Source organism: Schistocerca cancellata, chromosome 2 (genome assembly GCF_023864275.1).
Source record: "Schistocerca cancellata isolate TAMUIC-IGC-003103 chromosome 2, iqSchCanc2.1, whole genome shotgun sequence".
Lineage (NCBI taxonomy): Eukaryota > Metazoa > Arthropoda > Insecta > Orthoptera > Acrididae > Schistocerca > Schistocerca cancellata.
Window position 1 is genome coordinate 690705663 of NC_064627.1, and position 12875 is coordinate 690718537.

General features: G+C 41.8%; 1 protein-coding gene across 2 annotated transcripts in view; it reads left to right on the plus strand.

Moving 5' to 3' along the window:
* Positions 1-3780: 3780 nt before the first annotated feature.
* LOC126162447 (myosin heavy chain, non-muscle) overlaps positions 3781-12875 on the plus strand; it is a 266507-nt gene continuing 257412 nt past the window's right edge. Inside the window, exon 1 of one of the 2 annotated variants that reach the window (XM_049918962.1) lies at positions 3781-4332. In XM_049918962.1, the coding sequence (XP_049774919.1) occupies positions 3976-4332 (357 nt within the window). In that variant the 5' untranslated portion in view covers positions 3781-3975. The remainder of the gene's footprint in view (positions 4333-12875) is intronic. The other variant, XM_049918961.1, reaches the window with a different exon arrangement.

A 12875-nucleotide genomic window follows, 5' to 3' on the forward strand; every position in this document is an offset into this window, starting at 1 on the left:
GAAGTTACCACATCTATCGCCGCCATGTTGGATCTGTCATGTTGAATAAATTTGGCAACAATGCAACGTGAGGCCGTGTCCTTGCTGCCTCACTACTTCTGTGCTCCCTTTCTTTGTATCAGTTCCATATCTTCTGTTGCTGTCCGATTCACAAATGATTGCGGTTCGCACAGATCAAGGCATGGACGGAGATTGCATTGTTGCAGGCTGCAAGCGACACTTATGCTAGTCGCATACACGTGCTTTGTGCTTGATGTAAGAGTTTATCTTGCAAGTTATGTCTCACGCTTGCTTATGTAAAATTTGTCACGTGCCACAACAGTCAGCAATGACAACTCCCAACAAATGGAATAAAAATTTAGTAAATAACTCACTATGAACACTTCTAATGCCCGCATTGGCTACGACGTTCACAACACGTTACTGAAAACTCATTGGCTGTCAGAGAGAACGTGACGTAGGTGCGAAAAATAAGCCGAAACTCGTTCGTGACCCCAAATATAATCCTTGAGCAATATTCTAGGACAGGTCGCACAAGTGATTTGCAAGCAATCTCCTATGTACACTGATTGCACTGCCCTAGTATTCTACCAGTGACTTAAGTCTGCCACCTACTTTACCTAAGACTGAGCCTTTGTGATCATTCCATTTCATATACCTACAAAGTGTTATCACCCAATTATTTGTCTGAATTAAATGATTCATCTTTGACGCATTGATACTGTAGTCACAGGACAGTCCTGTTTTCGTTTTGTGAAGTGGACAGTTTTACATTTCAGAATATTTAAAGCGGGTTGCCAATCTTTGTATACTTTGAAACCCTACCTCAATACTCGCACAACTGCTTTCAGGCAGTACTTCATTACGGATAACTTCATTGTCTGCCAAAGTTCTGACGTTACTATTAACATTGTCTGCAAAATCATTAGCATACGAAGTGAACAGCAAGTCTCTCAACAAACTTTTTTGGGGCGTACCTGAAGTTACTTTTAATCCGACGATGACTCTTAATTCAAAATAACGTACTGCGTATTCCCTACAAAAAAAATCCAGTCACAGTTTCGCTTGGTAACCCATACGGTCGTACTTCTGATAATAAGCGCAGATGTGATACCGAGTCAAACGCTTTCTTGGAACTCGAAGACTACTGCGTCTACCTCACTGCCTTGCCATGGCTTTTAGTATGTCGTGTGGGTAAATTACGAGTTGAGTTTCACATGATCGATGTTTCCGGACCCCATGCTAATTGGGATTGAGGTGGCCATTCTCTTCAGCGTATCTCACTCAGTACATTTGAGCTCAGAACACGTTCTAAGATGCCACAACATATTGGTTTCAAGGATGGACGGTAGTTTTGTGGATGACTTACGCTATCCTTCCTGTAGACGAGTGTGGCCAAAGTTTTCTTCTGACTATTGGATACGGTTTTTTGTTCGAGGGATCTACAGTCGATTATGGTTTAAAGAAAAGGGGAGGGGGGCGGCTAATTTAGCCACGAATTCAGTATAGAATCTGATAGGGTTTCTATCAGGGCGTGAGGATTTGTACAGTTATAACGATTTCAGCTGTTTCTCGACGCCACTGACACTAATATCTACTTCGCTAATCTTTGCAATGGTATGAGAATTGGACTGAGGCAATACTTCTTTATTTCTCTTAGTAATGGAACATTTGAAAAAAAGAGTTGAGAATTTATGCTTTTGCTTTGCTACCCTCAGTTTCATTTCTGTCTCGGCCGTGAGTAGCTGAACACTCAGTTCGGTGCTATTAACAGCCTTTACAGACAACCAGAATTTCTTTGGGTTTTGTAAAAGACGTTTCGATAATATTCTGCCACTGTAGTCGCTGAAAGCTTCAAGCATTGCTCTTGCAACGGAACGCGTTTCATTCGACACCTCTCTATCTGTAGTCGTCTGCTTTCTCTTATAGACTTATACCTTTCATGCAGTAGACTCATTTCAAAGAGTTTCTTTGCAATGATTGTATACGGCGGAGTGTCCATTCCATCTATAACTGTTCTACTGAGTACATGTGTGCCCAAGCCCAGGGATAAGGGGAAGCCTCCTTCCACCCCTCCTCTCCTTGATCCCAGAAAAATGAAAAAAAATATTAAGCAGCGAGGTGTTTTTCTTTCAAGAAAAATATGCTAAAGTCGGTATTTCGTAGGATTTTGACAGGGTTGAAAACAGAACTTTTTCCTGGCTACTTACAAGTCGCCATTTGTCTTCCACAATATGTCTAGGCCCCCTACCTCCTACAAACTTTCGCATTGGCGCCCTTGACTGGGTACATATCTATCCAGTGCATGGCATATGCATTTTTCTGTTTGATGTGGTTGCCCATTGTACTTAGGTACGGCTGCCACATGGTCACTGATGCCAGCTTCGATGCAGATATCCTCAAATAGGTCACATCTATTTGTCGTCATTGGATATAAATTATTTCTATCATCGGTGGGATTCAACATCTGTTCTAGGTAGTTTTCAGACAAGCCATTTAGTAATGTTTCGCATGATGTTTTGCCACACCCACCACTAACAGGACTGCAGTTATCACATTTAAATGCTGGGCGATTAAAGTTTCCTCCGACAATTACAGTGCGATTGGATGATGTAAACGTACTGCCGAACTGTGATTTTCTCTGAAGTTTTCGGTTACATCAGGAGGTGTGTCTGGTTATCGATAAAAGGATCCAGTTATAATATTATCCGCAACCCTGATACTGAATCTTGCCCAAACAGTCTCGCTTGTTGCTTGAGTTTCTATATCTGTACATTTGAGTGCCTATTGCGGCAAATACACTACCTCCATTTACCGTTAGTCTATTCCTACGACATATGCTTAAATTTTCTCCAAAAATCTCACTGCTGTCAACTTTGGGTTTTAACCAGCTTGCTGTACCCAGTATTATGTGAGCTTCTCTGTATGTTATGTGCGCTTCAAACTCAAAATGCTGTATGTCTTATCGGAAGATAAAACACAGGATATCAATTACGGCTATACGTCGCCAATCATGAACCTACGACATAATCACATGATGCAGAGCAGCTTGCACTGTCATTTATCTGTCGGTCACGGAATTTCTACACTTAACACGGATACTTTTTTATTGAGTTAACATTTTCTTTTAAGTACTTTCTTCTTTTAAGAACATCTTCAGTGGAGATGAAAGAAGACTCTAATTTCAGTGTGATTATGAAATCGTATTGCTAGTCAAATAGTACGAAGGATATCTGTGCAAAAGCACAACTAACCGCCCAAAACTCCAATTTTTACTGTCGAAATTAACTATCGGGTTGAAAACTTGGAACATACCGTTAGTATACGTAATTTATCGTTGTTAAAATCCTTTTGGAATCAGAGTAACTGCCAGTGTAAAAGATAGTTACGAGACAACTTAGTGTATTTTTCAGGTTTCAGACTGAAATAAAAACGTGAATAAAGCAACAGCTAACTGCAGATAGAAAAAGACCGAAGTACACGTTGATTACCGTTAGAATAAAAACGTTACTTGTACGTGCATGGCCGTTACAGGGAAAAATAGCGTACTTTCAGCAGTATTAGACCTCCCCTCTCTTGATTATCTTGTCTCAGATCTCTCATGAAAGGTGTGGTAGTGAAAGCGACCCACTACTGACGGGCTTACACGTAGATAACAATTTTCCGTATTTGAACAAAGACTCTCCATACGGCAGGAGCTGCCGCCTAAGCAGTAGCGCTTGCAGCGGTCGGTAAGGGAGTTACAGTCCGGGCGTCGGCCTCAGAGGAGAGTCATACTTTAGTTGTGCATTCGCCTTCAAACTGTCAAGCAGTGAGGTTGGGTGGACCCATTGACTGTCGCATGCTATGGTTTTTGTGATTTCAGTCAACATAGAAAACAGTTTATCTGCAAAACTATTGTGTTAAACATCTTTAGTGCGTGTGGATCGTGTTTTTCAGCATTACACGTAGCAATTTACTCGAGAAAACACAAACATGGCGGACAGTGATACGAAGCTAGACCGGTCGGACCCGGAGCTGAAATATCTTTCTGTTGATAGAAATATGTTCAATGATCCAGCAACACAAGCAGAATGGACGCAAAAAAGATTAGTATGGGTTCCTCACGAAACGCACGGCTTTGTTGCTGCTGGCATAAAAGGGGAGAGAGGCGACGAAGTTGAAGTGGAAATACAAGACACCGGTAAACGTGTCTTGGTAGCGAAGGATGACATTCAGAAGATGAATCCTCCCAAATTCGACAAGGTTGAGGATATGGCAGAATTAACCTGTTTGAACGAAGCATCAGTGCTGCACAACCTGAAGGACAGATACTATTCCGGCCTCATTTATGTAAGTACTTTAACTACAGCTATTATTGCTCTGCAGTTTTTTAAGCCATCATAAACATCAGTATTAATATGTTATCTTTGATAAAAGACGGTAAGGGCATTGCTATAGACTTCAGTATAGCACAATAAGTAGTGACTGGGTTTCAAATAACAATTCCCACGAAGCTGTTAAGTTGTACCTGTGCAGCAGGTTCCATATGCACCTGTTTAGAATTTGATAAAACGCCAGTTTTCAAATTCAAAAACGTTGTGCTCTGTTTTCATTATAGTCTGCAATCTTGGAATATTTGTGCTGATAGAACATAATCTCACTTCGTTCTTATTCGCAGACACTAACCTTTATTTTTGTCTAAAACGTATCAAAAGTATAGATTACAAATGAATTATCCAGCTGGCAAAATTACCTGAATGTATCTCGTGCTTTGATAGATGACGTGAGAAGACAATCATTTCTTAGATCCTGATTGACAAGGAGATAGTTTGTTGCATCTCCAACTGCACAAACAGCAGATTCTATATTTACAGACATAATAATGTTTACTTCGTAGTATATATAATTTCTTTGCAGCAGAGATGTGCAATATCGAAGCACCCTGATTAAAATTTTATCTTCATACAAATATATGACAATAACTTCTGCCGGCTTAAGACAAGCTTTCTCTTGTTAAACACTGTTTTAATTGTGAAGTAGTGTGTAAACACTTGCACGATTCATATAACATTAAAAACAAAAGTTGTTGGTGGCATAGGATGAACATTGGCGACATCTAGCTCCTCTCCCCTCTTTTGTTTATGTATTGTGAGCTGAATGAGATTAATATAGTGCAGTAGCGAAGGCCAATGTTAGGTAGCCCATTGTTTTTTAAGAATAGATGCAACAAAACACACTTAGCGCTAGTGTACGCTACTTTATTTTTAAAGGAATTAAATAAATACTCCAGTGTTCTTATCTCTAGAGGTTTCCACAAAGGCGCGTGTCTCACAGATGATTTACAGCAGATTTTGAATGCCTACCGTTTTTGTGCCGTACTTTAAGAGGACAGTGATTTAAGTTGCAGCTAACCACCTTTTTTCATGTTTGATGTATTTCAGGGACTGCTACATGCTTCGTTTCTAAAGTTGTGTAATAATAGACAAAAGCAAACAGTAGCATTTATGTTACGCTGTACTGAGGGATATTGCCTGTCTGTGATCTGGTACTTACATTGTGTATGGATTATAAGCAACTTTTACAACCTGCCAGCTAGGCAGAAGCTTCTGTAGGCAGCTTAATGATGTAAAATTGTTTTGCTCGTAAGATCACTAGACAGTAAAAACAGCAGCGTAGTAAAGTTTTGAGTGTGTTCAGTTTTGAAAAGACTTAATTTAACACTGCGTGTAAATAGTTAAGTTTCACAAAATCGTAGAGTTCGTGCGCTGAATTATACGGTAGTATCTGACTGCCCACTGAAATGAATGACTCATACGTATTTTGATTCTGATCTGTCATTATAAAGACTTTGATCGTAAGTAGCTGATGATTCTTAAAGGGCATCTTACTATATTCTGTATAGATTTTTGTTCGGTTAGTGGAACTATTACCAACCACCTAGGGTGTCATAAAAATATGAGGAATATTGCCCCAAGTTTCAGTGCTCACGAGTTTTATAAAACTACGTTCTGGTCACTGAAGCTTATCTAAAACGTACTTAATGAAGGTGTGGTCGCTGTCATCTGCAGACATGGGTAGGTTTTTTACTTAAGTTGCTATAACTGCCTATCCTGGCACTGTGTGTGTGCTGCCAGTATCTGTGCTGATAATAGCATTACATTGTTTCCAATAGAATTTGCTAAATGATTAGGTTGCCTTCATTGTTTCCACGGAATGATATTGGGAAGCGAAATTACGGCTCGAGACGGAAGATAGAATTCGGCTCTCCTCAATATTATATGATTGGCTTTACATATTCTTGTGTAGAACTCGGCACTGGTTGTGACTTTCAACTGTGAAATTGTCCGGTAAAAATTGTCAGCGCACTGCAGCTGTTCGATGTTCTTGTGATCTTTGCTATTTACTACAGAGCCTAATATAATAATACCAAGCAGCTCTGCTGGACCCTTTGATGAAAAATTGGAGAAGATACACGTATTGCCATAATGTGGTGTAATTGACTGTCGGAGGATTTATGTAATTTTAAAGTAAGTTACGTAGTGTGAGCGTTCCTTTCCTCCGCGCGTATTCTCAAGGCTGGATTCAGGAGGGGAAAAAAATCGAGCGTGGTTGTGCGGTTTTATAGAGGCAAAACTGTTAACAGAACGTGATGTAGTTTTAATTTATTTTTTTCAATGGATCCTTCACGTAACGTTGGACACGTATGTTGTTTCTGTTCTGGGTAATGTGATAAAGCTTATGGAGACATCATAGCCTGGTGTTGGAATAACTTTTGCTACTGCCGTGTAGGAGGATACGATTAGGAGAGGACAGCAGTACGTGGTAGCCAGTCTGCTAAGCGCCCAGTGATGAAGTGCGAGCGTTGTGTTGCAGGGGGAAAGGCGAGCACGTTGCCGGTGTGGGGACGACCTTGGGCCTGTTGCGCGTTGTCGGCGCCCCTGGTCCGGGACGAGCCGTCAGCAGGCCCGTGGGCGCGGCCGACCGTGCCTCCAGTCTCGGCTCTCGACTGCGTGCGAAACGAGTAGCCGACTAGACGCTCGTTTGGCGGCGCGGGCCAAATAGCATGGCGCGCAGGCATTGCCGTGCCCCGCGTAATTGAGTTAGTGGCGCGCCGTAATTTGGCGGCAGCCGAGTCATCCCCGGCTTGAACGCCGTCCCGCCTCGCGACCAGCCGTTGCGCGATTAAGCAATGATGATTCTGTCTCCTACACGACTATTTTTACATCAACTGTTCCTTGCTTATATAGGAGACCCACTCCCTACCTTTCATTTTTCGTGTTCATGCTATGTATGTCCTAGTATGCATCAAATTACTAGTCGGAGGCTTGCCCATTACCAGTTATTGGTATTTTAATTTACCTTGCAGTTTTTACAGCGAAAATTGCATTGTATATGGCAAGATTCATTAAATGTGACGCCAACTTACGCAATAGGCTACCGTACAGTAGGTCTGTTACCATATTCTTTGATTCGCTTTCACACTCGTTTTGTTCTTCCAGGCTAACATAGCTCGGCCACGCTACAGAGCCAGTCAACACAGCCGGTGGAGTGGTCCACTACCACACTCAAGCACAAAATTAACTCAAGAAGCATTGTCATAAGTTTTTAATCCGTCATTGAAGGTCTGTCTTTATTTTTCAGCGGTTTTTTATCGACTGTTTTCCATCTCTCTAACGGGACTTTGGAAGGTCTGCAAAATACCTTAAACAAGTATTATGGCATTGTTGGTTGGGAGACCCCTATGTGTAGTTTCAGCTACCAAGTAGGGATAGGTTGTCTTTCAGTGGCTTTCTTACTCGCGGCGTGTCAGCCGTGTCTTAAGTAGTATATCTGTAGAGCGTAGGTCATCGCAATTGACGTATTGTGCGCGGTCATGTGTGTATTGTATGATGATGAGTGGAGAGAGACTGTGATACCCGATGCACATGCCAGTATCAGAAGCGCTTTCTTGAACTAGAAATATTTTCTAGCGACACATTTCTTTAGAAGTCGAATAGGGGTGAATAAGGCGGTTAGTGAAATAGTTATTGCATCATACCCGCTTACTAAAACGCCTTAGTCGTTTTTTCGTGATAAAAGGATTTATTTTTCTATAGCTAAATAATCATGAGTTTAATAAGCGCTTTGGCTTCCGCAAAGTCATAATGTAAATGTCTTTCACAACCCAAGAAACAATGAATTAGTAATGAACTTTGGAGCAGATGTTTCGTCCGCTGGTGCATGCCTGTCGGTGTACATCCCTTTGAGTGCTGGATGGTTTCTGCCGTTACTCTGTGAACCCACGTCTCATCCACAGTATCAAATCATGTTGGACTCTGAAACTGTCCGTAGGTTCTTTTTCGCATTTTGGACTCGCATTCGAGAGGACGACGGTTCAAACCCGCGACCGGCCATCCAGATTTCGGTTTTGCGTGATTTCCCTCAGTCAACTCAGGCATATGCCGGGATGGTTCCTTTCAAAGGGCACGGCCTATTTTCTTCCCCATCCTTCCCTGATCCGAGCTTTTGCTCCGTCTCTAATGACCTCGTTGTCGACGGGACGCTAGTCTCCTCTTTTTCGCATGTGTTTCTGATTTACAGTCAAAAAATCTTGCACAACGTCCTCATGCTTAATTAATTCTGAAGATTAGTGTGCAAGGTGGAAGTTACTTATTGTACCAGTCTCGGGGCCCGAAATGGAATCCCAGTCAGGCATAGTTTTGACTTGCAAGATGATACGGGAGAGCGAGGACGAATGAAGTAATAGATAATAATCCTTCTCTTGTCTGAGGCGAAAGAAGAAATTGGGAATATTAGATAGGAAAAGGGCTTGGTCTAAGATATTTGCATATTGCATACAATGTGCTTCCTAAATGACACGCAGTTGAAGACACAAACAGTATTCTCCCTCAGTGAGAATGCTGGAAAGTTTGCTTCAGTTTTCTGTTAGAAAAAGCAAGAGGTAAAAATCCAACTAACCGAAACTCTTAGGTAAGAAAAGTCATAAATACACCTCGTTTGACTCGGTAAATCATCTGCTTCTGCATTAGTTGGAAAAGTTCGCTAAGTCCGTCGTAGTACAATGTTAAAAAATTTGAGTGTAAATGAAAAGTAACTACGTATCCACTTAGGTTAACTAAGAGAGAAAGAAGACTGAAGCATGTAATTAACCAGTCTTCACACCGATCTCCTGGCACGTCATTGGTGAAAGAGTTGGAGTAAGAGAAATAGAAAAAAATGCTGTCCATCGTACTGGCATTGGGACCAGTAAACCATTTTACTTGCTACTTGACTAAATAATGTTGCCAACATACGGTGAATTATTAATTTACTCACCGTTTGACTAGATTACTGGCTTGAGACTGGGTGCGATGTTCCTTGGGAGTCAAGTTGCTGCTCTGGCTGGTTAATTAGAGTGACACTAAAAGCTTGCATTGGCAAGCCAGTTTTGGTGATGCGTCACCGTTTTGTAGTAATGTGTTAGCTACGAGTATAGAACCATCGACTCAACACAATCGACTTAGGAGTAGAAAATGATGCGAAACAGGTGACCACCGGCACCGCTGTCGCTTTTACACTGCGTCTAGAAGCTTCAAATGGAAAGTAATCGTTAAAGATCAGGCGGCGTGGGAAGACTTGAAATGACGGAGCTCATGAAATTTGTTGCCACATCAGGCGAATTTGTGTCTGTGATCCAACAATTAGAATTTGATTTTAATCTCGTATAAATTCGTGCTGTGTCCACATTTTTCTAGCCTCCAATTATTAATAAATGGTCATATGGTGCTTAAGAACTGCTTGTTGAATTGATAGTCTGCGTAATATCACCCTACTTAAATTGCTAATAAATTAAAGCGAGCGGTATCTCCCTTGGTGGGTGAACAGCGGTGTGCCAGATTTCGTTGTCCGGCACAATATAGTGCAGATTAGATTGCAAGGCCTCTCCTACTAAACTTGAAAGACGTGAAACGTGTAAAACGATACGGACAGTACGCTGAGTTCCTAATAATATAGTTCATGCTTAACAAAGAGAGGTGATGATCAGTAGTAGAAAAGGATCTCGTCTCGGTTAAATCAAAATTACTAGCGATACAAGTAGTACAAGAAGCTAAACGATTCTTCTGCCTGTGAAGCAAAATGGCAGAAGCAAACTGGCGCAAGCATAATGTTTTTCAACAATGGAGGTCCTCTGATATCATTGTCGGCGATGAATTTTCCGGAAGTGAACGTCTGAAGCACAAAAATGAATGGAAATGTAGCGTGGATCATGGATAAACGAGAGAAAAAATTAGAATGGTTTGAAATGCCGGCGCATTTAAGGACAGTAAACATTAAGTACACAGTGAAGACGTCCGAGAAAGAGGAGGCGAGTAAAGAACTATAAGGTACATCCTAAACAGTGAATGGTTTGTGGGACATTTGATATCACGTCTGGGAAAGCTGGGAATACCAGGCAAAGATCAGTGGTGAGACTAAAATGAAAATAATGAAAACTTACCTTCTGGGCCCCATACTTTTTTATAACTGCCTTCTCCATAATATATTGCCATACTTTTTTATAACTGCCTTCTCCATAATATATTGATCACTTTCAGGCCCAGCTAGGAAAACTGAAGAAAGGCACAAAAGTTAAGAAGAGCAATCTATGAGGTTATGAATGTGAACATTAGAAAGTTAGTTAATACCTAGCGCTGCAAAACTTATTTTTGAAAGAGGTTTAGGATGCGATGCTAAACTATAAGAAATGTGAAAGTGATATCACGAGGAAATGGGAATAGTAAATGAAACAAAGGCTGATAGACATACTCATTTAATGACGTAATTGCCTAAGAACTGTTGCAGGATGAATGTGCTTATAGGGAGCAAGGGTGTGTGGGAGTAGAGCGTGCTGGTGGTTTAGTGGACAAATATCAACTCATCGTTTATTAATAAAAACAGTACCTAAACATCACACTTCATTGTAAGAGCGATTTCACAATATCTGATAACAACAGTTTAATCTCCAGATATGTTTCATCACATGTGGCAATAAGGAAAATCTTTCATCTTACAACTGGAAGTAAATGTTTGGCTGTAATCTTTCTGTCACGTTATAGAAAAACAACACACGGCCACATATATTCACTATTAAGGAACAGTCGTTCACCAGAAGTGATAACAGAAGTGTATGCTGATGACCAATTTCAGAATAAAGAATGTTATGACAAATACTTAAAAGTTCAGTAACAGCAACTTCGCAATCAGTAGTGCTTCTTCCTTCAAACTCACGAAAGACAATTTCCAAATACTTCGCAATTGTTAGACACGGAACTCTAAAAAGATACGTAATAAATGTAGATCATTTAGCTTGGCAAAGGTTGAACATTTCACATAACCTTGGCGCAACTGTCTCAGTGAACCTTACACAATGAAATGGTTGCAACATTAGATCAATAGCTTTCACATATATCAAAGTAACTTCTACAGAATCTCGGCGCTGTCGGTGCAGCATATATTTAAAAGGAATCAAATAGTGTCAAGGTTCACAAATTAACCACAGCCCTTTACAGCACTTAAGAAACACAGTTACAGGCAAAGGTAAGCAAAAGACAAGCGAACTTAACAGTAATTTTATAACAGGGGACGACTGAGTGACAATCTACATCTACATCTACATCTACATTTATACTCCGCAAGCCACCCAACGGCGTGCGGCGGAGGGCACCCCACGTGCCACTGTCATTATCTCCCCCTCCTGTTCCAGTCGCGTATGGTTCGCGGGAAGAACGACTGTCTGAAAGCCTCTGTGCGCGCTCTAATCTCTCTAATTTTACATTCGTGATCTCCTCGGGAGGTATAAGTAGGGGGAAGCAATATATTCGATACCTCATCCAGAAACGCACCCTCTCGAAACCTGGCGAGCAAGCTACACCGCGATGCAGAGCGCCTCTCTTGCAGAGTCTGCCACTTGAGTTTGTTAAACATCTCCGTAACGCTATCACGGTTACCAAATAACCCTGTGACGAAACGCGCCGCTCTTCTTTGGATCTTCTCTATCTCCTCCGTCAACCCGATCTGGTACGGATCCCACACTGATGAGCAATACTCAAGTATAGGTCGAACGAGTGTATTCAAAACGTACCTCTCCCTTATACTAGAGACTAATACATTAGCATACGTAGTTTAACAAAGACACAAGCTCGCGTGAGGAGGCAGCATTAACTCAACCCAGCGAATGATACTAATATGACGGAAGAGACAGCGACAACTACACTAATGGCCAAGTGTCGACTAAGCGACGTCACCCAAACGCTGATCAACGATGTCTGCGAAACAGCTTCACTCAAACACGGAGGAACCATAATTTAGGTACCCGTCGACACGCTGCCGTACCACCCTACAGCAGTAAAGCTAAATGGCATCTGTCATGTACGGTGAAGCTCTGCGAACAGCCGATAACTTAAGCTCCAGGAGTCACTCGCGTGGCGACTATTTATCAACTTGCAAACGCAGCTAAGCACTTCCGCATCCATCCTTACCAAAACTGGATTGGCACAGCATCTAGACGGTGCTGTATTCCGTAAACGGTAGATAGAAAGGGAAGCAGCCAGCCAGCCTGCCCACGTCGCTCAGCGGTCGCACCTCCGTGACTGCGGTACGCAGCCTGGCTGCTCGCCGACCCACTCCTGCGGACAGTGCGTTCACTTCCTCGTTTCTCGGGCAGATTGCTCGCGGAGACTCAGCACGAGATGCTGCTTTACTTCCTCCTTGGCCAAAGATAACACAGGCCAACAGCACTCTGGGCAAGGCATCGACAACCATAGATGTTGTTGGAACACTTTAATAAAGACTTGAAATGTGCTGTCGGTGATCAAAGACATCATGGCTCCGACTGTGAAAGATTAATTACAGCATATAATAGAGGATGCTGGTTG